Raw genomic sequence first — 11,581 nt, forward strand, 5'->3', positions numbered from 1 at the left:
CCCAAAATAACAGTAATAGCATAGATATTCCAGTTGTATATTTTATAAAAGGAAGGCGTTTCCGATTGAATTGTATTGATATTGTGATGTGAACACAATAATACTGTGGATGTGTAACCGGCCGTGGTTCCTGTTGACTACATAAGACGTTCGTTTTAAATTGACCATTGGTTTTTAGTCGAATGCAAACGCGACTATACAGCTCACTATGTCGGTCGGTTGGTTGGTTGGTCGGTCGGTCGATCGGTAAACACTAACTCAAATTTGAGCACACGGCTAATTCAAAATAAAGCAATAGTAAAATAGACTTTTCTAATACGTACCACGGCCAGTAAGAAACGAATTGATTTCATTTATTGGTACTGACATAGTAACACACTATATTTAGTGGGGTAACCGAAAAAAAACAAATAACATTTACTTCATTATTTTTCAGACTATAATTTATAATATTATAAACATGTTCAACCAACTGATAAACGGTCTGCGTGTAAAATTGTATGATTCCGCAAATATTTTAACCTAAAGAAATATTATAGTGTATTAATAAAATATTTCATATAAATCGATGTACTTATTTAGAATGAAAGAGAAGGTTTGATACTCTACAAATAAGCTAACTAGGCGACATAACAAAAAATATGTTCTGGTAAGTTGTTTGTAAGTATAAAAAAAAAGATAATAAAATGGAAAATGTATTACGCCCAATACCTACTTCTCATTCTTAGACGTTTGTTTTATTTCAATTGGCCTAAAGTATAAAATTGACATGGAAGATAAAGAAAACCAAATACGCCCAATAAGGGACTTGAACCCTTGACCCTCAGATTAAAAGTCTGATGCTCTACCAACTGAGCTAACCGGGCTTCATATAAATACCTAGTTCTCATTCTTAGACGTTTGTTTTATTTCAATTGGCCTAAAGTATAAAATTGACATGAAAGATAAAGAAAACCAAATACGCCCAATAAGGGACTTGAACCCTTGACCCTCAGATTAAAAGTGTGATGCTCTACCAACTGAGCTAACCGGGCTTCATATAAATACCTAGTTCTCATTCTTAGACGTTTGTTTTATTTCAATTGGCCTAAAGTATAAAATTGACATGAAAGATAAAGAAAACCAAATACGCCCAATAAGGGACTTGAACCCTTGACCCTCAGATTAAAAGTCTGATGCTCTACCAACTGAGCTAACCGGGCTTCATGAACTAAAGATGTTCTCATTGCCCAAAGTTTTTTACATTTTAATTGGCCTATGGTATATTTGAGATTGTGAATCAAATCAAAGTCTTTGTAATGTGATTCTGGTGAGTAATTTTATAGCTCCATGCCCCCAGTAACAGAGAGTAGAACATTTTTGTTTTGTTCAAACTCGGAGTTTGTGAAAAAAGGGTTGGTAAAATTTGCTATCCCTGACTAATTGAATTGTGTAGCCTACCGCGCGTGTAAATGTGTGTAATGAGTTTCAAAGTAATTATTTTAATCGGTTGATACTTTTACAGTAATTATCCGACGATTAGCCTATGTGTCATCCACATTTCAAAGAAACAAACACTCGATTGGTAGTAATAGAACACAACGAATGGGCCTGTGATACTATGAATCAGGTCATACGCATTTTTGCCATAAAACTGTTTCTGTATCCTGTAGATATGTTGGTCGTTCTTCAGTTCCGTCATTGTGATGATCCACCAGGCTAGGTTGGACATCGACAGGAAAAGCAACATGGATTTGTACCAGTGGGCAGTTGGAACAGTTACTTTAAATCGTAAGCTCTGAACTATTAGCAAGCTTTTTATAACCACTTTGGCGTCGATGAAGATCCGGTCGCAGGCTGCCAATGCTATATACTGCATATTGGAGCACCATATATCTACAATCACACTGAGAACTGAGTACATCTCTTGCAAAATCAAAAACACAAGGCAAAGCTCGATTATGAGTTCATCCAGTTGAAATGGGAAAGTATACTGTTGAAAAACTCCATAGCGACGTCTGGAGACGACAAACAGGACGGTGACTGAAAAATGTTATAATATTCAATATAATTCTGATCCAATAATAATAATAATTCTGGATATCAGTTCCCGACGATATAAAGATGGAAGCAATTGCTAATATTATGACACCAAACCCCAGAACAACAGCAATGCTTGTATTCCAAGTCGAATAATTAACATTGTTGTCCTTTGTTCGAAGTAACTGTTCTTTTCCAATACTATGCCACATAATGGCCAGCATGGCAGTAGCTATAAAGTAGTACTGTATTCTACATGCATCTAGATAAGGCCCAATTGACTCCCATCTTACTGCCAGCGACGTGTTACCTAAAACAAAGACGATATAAAGAAACAAGAGCAAGTCAGAGTTGCAACCTCCGCCGGAAGTAACAAGAGAAAAAGTATAAAGGATCGTGATAAAGATCTGCTTAGCCTACGATAATAAAATAATAAAAAGTGGTCTATAACTGGGATCATTGTCCGAATTGCCTTCAAAATTGAATGGAGTCACACGTTAAAATATTCTGGTGTTTTTTAGTTCCTGTGAAATACGACGATTGTACAGCAACCATACATAAGAGAGAAACTCACCCTCGCAATAACTCGCAAGAATTGGAAAGTTTACGCGGTTTCAAAGTAGCATCGAAATAGCCTACAGTGTTATGTAACGATTGTATTATAAATAGCAGTTTTGAGCTTACGGTAATCACTAGTTTGAAATCCTATGTAACAGGTCTTAATAAGTATAGTCGTAAAATCTTTGAAATTTGTAATCATGACATGCATCAACCCAAATCTAAAAAGATATAATGTTGTTTTATATTGTTTAATTGTTAGCAACTCATCAAATAAACGCACTTTTTACAAGTAAAGGTGCGAGGTGCCGTTTTGTATAATTACGTACAGTACGGTGACACAAACATATCAGAAGTAACTATGCAGAAAGTAACTTAACTGTATGCATATTCTGGTTTTTTTTCTAAAGTATGTTCTGTTATTAAAGTATAGTATTGGCCGTATACATTACCGCCACTCCATCGTTTCACCGAAACACTCGAGTAGTTGATCAGGTAGATCATCTCGGCTAAAATGAAAATGATTCTCATACCACTGCCAGTTACAAAAATGATTTCATTTGTCCACAACCGTATTTCAATGAATGCCATCAGAATACTAATAAAACCAAATGTCACAATCGCACCTAGAGTATGAAATTTGATAAATGGTACAGATAAGAGGAAATAATATGTTGTCAGCAATTAAGGCATGGTTCCCACTTGGACGCAACGCAAGGTTGGTGGTCAACTCTTGTGTTGCACTACGTCCTTTTAAATTCTGTGTAAATGGGAACCAAGCTTATGATAGGAACTAACTGGAATTGCGGTCCATCATTAAATAGGTTTCGCATTAGTTTTTATCCACCTGCCATTCGGGCAGTGAATGCTTGTCACTTATACCATACGAGAGTGATGTGACACTTTTAATAGTTTTTGTTTTATTTATCTGTTTTTCTATACAACATGTATGTATGCAAGCATAATTTTTATGCATATTTTATATACAAATGAATGGAAATAATTTTCCACTGATGAATGAATGCAGAATGCTGACATTCTACCGGTCCGATTGGATCGACTCTTTACCTCACTGTTCTTTTCGATTTGATTCAAATATTACTGTACAGTCGACCAACCTTTAACATGAAGACTGCTTGCCATGCTCATCTCTGTATCAGTGGGTGCCAGTGCATTAGCTCTAAGGTACACAATATCCCCGATAACAAAAGAAATAGCGACAACGTATAGTGCGATGACATAGTTGTTAAATGCGTCAACAGTCACGGGATTAGTATTCTCCATTAAACTAGACAGAAATGCCGTCATTATGACGATTGCTAAGAGATAGATGACCATACCATACATAACACTCAGCAGTGAACTCACGTGGAATCTAAAGTGAAAAATCATTATATACTTTCTTCAAACCAGAACTTCAAGAAGTTTCTAAACTTAAATCAAGCGTATTGTATTAAGCTCTCTCTACACTATCAATATCACTACCATATTTGAGTATATCACTACCATATTTGGGAACATAACTTTTTTTTTCGATAGCTTTAGTGGAGATTAAAAAATAGACTACACCATATCACACAAATGATTTATCCAACATCTTAGACCTAAACCTACCGCTGCAAAATACATTTTGGAGTCTAGGAGCATACGAATTAAAACGATACTTTGCCACCATGACTCAACATACGTTGCTTAAACCTATGCATTAATTTACGCATGAAAAGAAGCTAGCAATACTGATTTTAGATAAGGTGAATGATTGCTGAATATGGAGGCCGTCTATAACATATCTATTCATCGAACTTTCAATTTATAATGATGTGTCTTCACCTGGGCCTACAATAGTCACCGAAGGAATACAGGGGGTTGAGAAGAAGGACGTCCGAACTGATCCCCGCATAGTCCTACACACAATGGACGAGTCGTCTTGAGATAGCGTCGGGCGTAGTTTTAGGTCGTCGGCAGACCATTAAACATGTTTAAATTTCGCCCGACTAGACAACTCATCTAGGCCGTCGGTGGTCGAAAATTGAAATATCTCTAATATTGTTAAATATTTGTTTAAAAACGTGAATATCATACCTCTCTGGATTCGGTCTGCTCTATGTTCTGCGCTATGTTGCTGACCATTGAAGTCAATTCCATTTTTTCCCTCGATCTGAAGAAATTTACTGCACGTACGACACACGTACATTATTAAAATATAAAAAAAAATTGTTTTTCAAGTTTTTAATCTAAGATTTTTGTATTTTATTTATACTTTTAAAATGGGTTGTTCCAAGTGAGAAACATCTAAAATTGTACTAGTAGAGCTGAAAGAGTATATAGATTATGATATAAGATGTACGATATACTTAATACGGTATTTATACAGGCACCACCGACACACTGGAATACTATCATTTCAATCATACAATTCCCCCACCTTTTTGTTTTTCTTATATAAGGTATTTTTTATTCAAAATGCGAGTTCCTAAAATAATCGAACACATTAGCGGATGCTACACAATGTTTATTTATTGAATAAATATTTTCTACCACTTAATTCTTGCATACATTATACGCATTTGCCATAAACTATAATTTCAATTACAGTACAGCCCATTACAGCCCTAGAGGTAAACTTCTTTCAACCATGTATAAATTAGTTGTACAATGTTTCAATTTATACAACAGGATAAACATATGCATCTAGAAAATGATTACATTTAAACTATTTTAAAATAGTACTTGTGGTAGTTTTATAAATGTTTTATACTCTAGGTTTTAGACTAGTTACCTAAACGCTGGTGTCTCCTTATAAATGAGGAAATCATTTCCATGACGCTCAAATTAGTTTTTTAGACAATTTTAGACATGCGCAATGCTTGTTGTGTTTGAAACTATGGCGTTTACAAAATACATAGGCATTCTATCCTTAATTGTTCAACGTTTAATATGTAACGAGTTCCAGAGAATTATTAATGTGCAATCACCTCTTTGTTAAAGCTATTTTAAGTAATTACCCCTAATCATAGGAAAACTAAAACAGAAACAGTTCTAACTGATAAAAAAGTAATTGTATATCTTCTGAAACTCATAATTTACAGATAGCTTTATAAACTTTCGCTTTCAATAAGAATAAGTCAATTTAGTATAATATGACGTATTTTTGAGCACTTGGTACAATCTCAGAACTTAGATGTTGATATAATAATAATCAGGTTTAATTTAATATGATTCAATGAAACTGTAAAGCTCTTCTACACTATCAAACTAGTGTGACAACAAAGTGTAATGTGCCCAGATATGATAGTGATATGACGATTTTTTGTCACATAAAGTCTGATAGCGCTTAAGAAAACAATATGTAAAAACATAGAATTTATCAGTATTTTCGGATTTGATAAATCTTTGAATCTAACAATCAAATAATTAAGGATACTGCTATCCAAATTTCAAAAAGACAAGTTGCTGAATGAAAATAGTAAAACGAAACAATTGGGCCTGTCACGTGATGAAGAAGGTACCAGGACATTTTACCGTAAACTGTCCGTTCGAGCGGATAAAACAATGCGTCAATTCTTAACTCGTAATGGCTCAACATCCATTGGGACAAATTGGTTATCGACAAAAATATCAGTATATTTTGAACGATTCTTTTTCGATTTTGTTTAACCGATTTACTTATAAGACCGAATATAACGAATGTCGATTGTGAAAGTGTACCGATGAGACACATGATAGAATCCCACAAGGAGATTCTATATTTGTTGTGGTTAAAGACCAAAGACGCCAGTAAGCTGTACATATTCAGCAATGCATGAAACCCACAGCAGCAAAAGAGAAGAATTGTGTCTTGAGTTATACCATTGGATTTGCTTTCTTCAACTGAAGAGAATTGTAAACAGAACGCGCAAAACGTTGAACATATAGCAGCAGCCGTCGCAAGAATGATACGGAGATAAACCGAAGTCTCAATCGCGTTGCCATCTCTGTGCGCATCATCACCTAATGGAATCTGTACAAGAAATGATCCAATCACGGAAACGGCTATAACGACCACTACACCGGCGGCTATACCGTATATTGATGACATGATACTGTATTTCCATGGTCTGGAAAGTGCAATTTCTTCTTTGGGAATTATTCCAACATTCTGCCACATATTAGCAAGCAGAACAGCAGCAATTAAGCAGTATTCAATGGTACAATCCATCAAGTACGGCAAGGCTTGCTCGTAATTCTCGCCACCGCCAGCTAAAATAGAAAGACAACCAGTGCTTGTATTAACACACATTGCTAAAAAGTAGAAGCATTTTGTTGTATGCATCAATGTCAATATAACTTTTTTTTCTGAAAACTGATTAAATATTCATCATTATTTGTGATTACCTCATTAACACTTATAGTTTTTTTTAAACAGCAATATTTTCCTATGGTAGCCTATAGTTCACCCGATTCTGCTGTTGTCTCTAGGTAGTTATAACTGACTATTGACAGTCATCTACTTACGAGCCGTGTCACTAAGTTCGAGAAATATATAAAATGAATTGTCTATATAGATATACATGCATTGGAAACTACAAGAGTGGCGTTATCAACAGAATCGGAATTTATGTTCTAAAACATTATCAGAAAAAGGAAACCATAACTTAAGTCAATAACTTTCATCACATTATCAAAACTTACTAATGTTTCCTTTGTAGTCAACATATGTTTCATATGAAATCAGAAGCACCCAATGAGAGAGGTTTGTCACTAGAATCTGTGTGATTGCAAATCTAAATAAAACAAATATTATTATGTTTACAATATAATTATGAAGAAGACATTAATTGTGATTTTTAGGCTAATGGAACATTTTTTGACATTTCCTAAAGAATTCGTGAAAAAATAAACGAGATACAATTTATGAATATGCATAATAGGCATAGGCGACGCATTTGCTCGTGTTATAATTATTATTTGTTGCACTCGATTCTGCAGCTGGGATCACTAGGTGATATCTAACTGACTATTGACAGCCAATCTAGATGTAGTCTAAATGACTGTCAATAGTCAGTTAGATGTTATTTAGTGACAGCTACAGAATCAGGTGGTTTATTTTAATTTTTTTTAAATAGCCATTACCTGTTGATAATCGTAAACTTTTGAAAACAGGTTTTAGAGAAACGTTTCAGATAGATGGACTGCAAGATGATAAACAAAGTAGCATTGATCTGGTAATTCACCGTCACCGGATGTTCACTTAGTACCAATATATTTACAGCAACGGCCACTGCTGCAAACATATATAAACCAACTGAAAATAAAAAAGCAATAGGCCTACTGTTAGTGGAACTGTAGCTTGGTGGTTAATCTAAGGGTTTGTATCCTTCCACAAAAGAGTGCCATTGCCCATGATTCATAACGAATAGATAAAGTATAACACAAGTTTTTTGGGTTTTTTTTTTTTTGTGTTAGAAAAGTTTGATAACATTGGACCATTTCATAATATAACCAGGGAGGTATCAAATATTACACCATCATTTGTATTCTTTCTTTCACTCAGGCGCTTTGGCTTACTTTGTGAAATAACTTTAGACCACTATAGTTAAAGTTGGTCAAATTGGTACATTTGTAATAATATTATGGTAAAGACAAACAATCAATTGATGTCATTAAAAAAAAGTGTTTCTGAAATTATAGGCCTAAACATAATAAAAATATTTGGATAATATTATATAATGCTATTATTCTTCTTTAAGACTAGCTTAAATATATTATAAGAGTTTAAATGTTTAAAATAATTAATAATAACTTGATTTTGATATTTACATTTAACATAAGCGTTGATTTCCAACTGACTCGTTACGGGCTGAACCTGTCCATTTCGGCGGCAGTATATATCCAATATAAAAGTCACAATCATCAATGCACAACTCAAAACAAAGAGGACAGAAACGTAGTTATAGCCAACGAATATTGACATACTTCCACATGCATCCGATTTATCAAAAACATCCTTCATTATCGATGACACTACAGTCAACGTAAGAAAGAATTCAGCCAAGCCATAAGTAACACATAAGAATGAATTAATTTCAAACCTAAAAAGAAATAGATAATAAGTATCAAGTTATATTACACATCCGTAAAATACGGTCCATTGGAAACATTTTTGAAAGAAATTGTGAGGTATTCATAATATGTTAAAAATTAACAAGTCTTAGAAACTTAGACATTTTTATTTAAAAAAGTATAATTTAAAAATGCGTTTAGGTGTTCCTCATTAATATATACGATTAATTTATTGCAATGCAACAATGGTGTGCTTTCTCATACCATTTGCTCGTCATGTTTTGCATTTGTCAATCTTTTAAAATGGCTACTTTTTTTTAACATTGTTTTATTAACTGTACTATACTGTAGGCATAATACTGCAGTTACTTACCATTTATTATTTGTATGTATTTCGTTATCTTCATCGTCTGGTAGACGTTCGAAAGACGTGTAATGTGTCCACAAACTGTCCAGTCTACCTGCCATTGTTTATTCTCTAGGCCTTTTTAGTCGAGCAACTCTACAGCTCACTATGTCGGTCGGTTGGTCGGTCGGTTGGTCGGTCGGTCGGTTGGTCGGTCGGTAAACACTAACTTGAGCACGCGACTGTAGCCATGTATATGACTTTGTTTATTAGAATACGGGATTTGAACAGATTACGTCACTTTGTGATTAATGATGGTTTCCATCCATAATAGGCCAATTTTCACTTGAAACTTTCTCTTTCTAATTGTATTACTATTATTGGTTTTGTTTTCCTTTTCATTTTGATAAAGTTCAAATACGACAAAATGATACAGATTTTTTATGTTAACAAAATTTCCATATAGGGCTACTTTAAAAGTATCTAGGCCTAACATCAAATCCGTAAAATACGGTCCATTGGAAACATTTTTGAAAGAAATTGTGAGGTATTCATAATATGTTAAAAATTAACAAGTCTTAGAAACTTAGACATTTTTATTTAAAAAAGTATAATTTAAAAATGCGTTTTAGGTGTTTTTATTGCATAACCTGTTTTTCACGCAATATAACAAATAGTTTATATCTAGGCCTATTGTTTTATACTTCTATTGTTAAAGTTATCATCAAACGTCATGCCGCGAACGATTTAGGAAACCGCGCATTTTCACACATTTTGATTGGCTAACACATTATGATAAAACAATAGCGTAAAGGACCCCCACGTGATAAAAACAAGTGTTCTGGGGAGTTTTCATCAATTTTTCATTAGACCTTCAACTGCTATAACGTAAAAATCTCAACGATCTGCATAATTACGATAAGTTTTACGTATCCTGCAATTAACCAGTAAATACTACCAAATATATCTAGTCATAAAACAACAACTGAAATGGAATTACCTGTACCGAAAGTTAAATCCGATGTATACGGTGATAAGGTGAATGATGACTGTTAACAATAAATATTTTACTTATTTATTTCCTATTTTAGCTATAAGATTTTTTTTAATTCTCATGAATATGATTCATCCACAAGTTTTGATATAAACCACTTGTTCCACCGCCATAACAAGGAATTACGAACAACCCCTTATTGGCTGTAGTTCTAAACTACAATCTGTCATCGACCAACTGATTATGCAATAAATATTAAAAGTAGGCATACAGTATCTTTAAATTCAACAGGAAATTTAGCTCTATACACGTTACGATTTTTTTTACTGTCGCATTTGTTTCCTTTACCCGACTCCTCCGTCTGAAAACAAAGGGCAGTGTAATATGTATAGCCTATATAATTTATATAGTATCGTACAATAATACTGTTTATTTATTATTTGTAGGATGTGATGTCGTATAACAACGATGATGAATTACCAATATTTAAACGATTTAGGCGTCAACGATACACTGTGACTGAGGCATTTACAATACTACGACATAGTAAGCATAATAAATGTACAAAGACACCACTGTAAGAAACATGAGTTTCTAAATTGATGTATCGAGATACAAGAACTGGGAGGACATTAAAAATGACATGAATGGTATATATCGCAATGTGCTACGTTTATGTATATGGACAATAAACATCACTGGAGAGAAAATACATATTCTTGAAAAAAGAAAGTAGAGCTTCAAAATGAAAGCGAAAATATCATCTTCATGTGAAGAAAAATTGCCATGGCTTGTGTCGCTCCATTTTCTTTTTAACTAAAGGAATATAGTGAACAAAACCTGCTTATTACAGTACAATACATGTAATGACAACGACGATCCAGTAGAGTTTACTGTCGAACCTCATGGAAATAGGAAGCATGGGAGAACACCCTACTATCCAACCCAAAAAAGCACAATGGAAGCTTTGAAGAAGGAAGTGTCCACTAAGTCTGTCAGTTGCATTTAAGAAAGTGTTTGACGACTTTGGAGGTTTACACAATTCTCGAAAACCAGGTCAACTACCAAGATCACGAAAACAACTCCACGATATAAAGAGTAAATCACTAAATTATGACAGTGTGGACGTCTCCTATTATACTCAAAGCATAAAGAAGAGCCGATAGTTTTAGAACACCATGATGTTCCAGAGGATCTCTGGGTTTTGGGTAAGTCACATATGTGCCAAGACCTTTCGCGTTTCTGTACTTCCCGAACAAAAGGGCTTAGTCATCCTTTCAGTGTTGATCCGACATACAGTTTCGGAAAATACGAGGTAACGCCATACACATATAAACATCTTATGTTGGTAACTAAGAGAACCGGAGAAGTACCAGTTTTTCTAGGCCCAACTGCTATTCATAGCAGTAAGGACGGAGCAACTTACAGAAAATAGCATCTGCTGTCAATGGAAACTGTCCTGGTCTTGAAGATGGGTTGGGATTCATCACAGATGGAGAAACAGCGTTACATGGTGCAATAGAAGAATCAATGAAAAGGTCAACCGGGTTAAGGTGTTTCAGACAATTTCGCATAAATTGCGTGGAAAATCTAAAGAGATTAGGGATGCAAAAGAAATCACA

General features: G+C 34.3%; 1 protein-coding gene and 3 non-coding genes across 4 annotated transcripts; all 4 read right to left on the minus strand.

The window, feature by feature from the left end:
- Nucleotides 1–793: 793 nt before the first annotated feature.
- Nucleotides 794–866, minus strand: Trnak-uuu (transfer RNA lysine (anticodon UUU)). The gene has a single exon. It is a non-coding gene; the product is annotated as a tRNA-Lys (tRNA).
- A 95-nt stretch (nucleotides 867–961) lies between these two features.
- Trnak-uuu (transfer RNA lysine (anticodon UUU)) lies at nucleotides 962–1,034 on the minus strand. The gene has a single exon. It is a non-coding gene; the product is annotated as a tRNA-Lys (tRNA).
- Nucleotides 1,035–1,129: 95 nt separating this feature from the next.
- Nucleotides 1,130–1,202, minus strand: Trnak-uuu (transfer RNA lysine (anticodon UUU)). The gene has a single exon. It is a non-coding gene; the product is annotated as a tRNA-Lys (tRNA).
- A 4,777-nt stretch (nucleotides 1,203–5,979) lies between these two features.
- LOC144850501 (proton channel OtopLc-like) lies at nucleotides 5,980–7,850 on the minus strand. Its single transcript, XM_078707782.1, has 3 exons — nucleotides 7,690–7,850; nucleotides 7,249–7,340; nucleotides 5,980–6,816 (listed from the first exon to the last, which is right to left on the minus strand). The coding sequence occupies exons 1-3, from the start codon at nucleotides 7,848–7,850 to the stop codon at nucleotides 5,984–5,986; spliced, it is 1,086 nt and encodes a 361-aa protein (XP_078563908.1). The 3' UTR covers nucleotides 5,980–5,983.
- Between the last annotated feature and the right edge of the window lie 3,731 nt (nucleotides 7,851–11,581).

Source organism: Antedon bifida, chromosome 8 (assembly GCF_963402885.1).
Source record: "Antedon bifida chromosome 8, ecAntBifi1.1, whole genome shotgun sequence".
NCBI lineage: Eukaryota > Metazoa > Echinodermata > Crinoidea > Comatulida > Antedonidae > Antedon > Antedon bifida.

What these genes read in the sequence shown, in the direction of transcription:
- LOC144850501 (XM_078707782.1), bottom strand. Translation starts at nt 7,850, where the DNA reads ATGTTTGCAGCAGTGGCCGTTGCTGTAAATATATTGGTACTAAGTGAA. An exon ending in AAGTTTACGATTATCAACAG is followed by an intron (nt 7,341 to 7,689) that starts GTAATGGCTATT and finishes TGTTTTATTTAG; the next exon opens with ATTTGCAATCACACAGATTC. An exon ending in TGACTACAAAGGAAACATTA is followed by an intron (nt 6,817 to 7,248) that starts GTAAGTTTTGAT and finishes TTTCTATTTTAG; the next exon opens with CTGGCGGTGGCGAGAATTAC.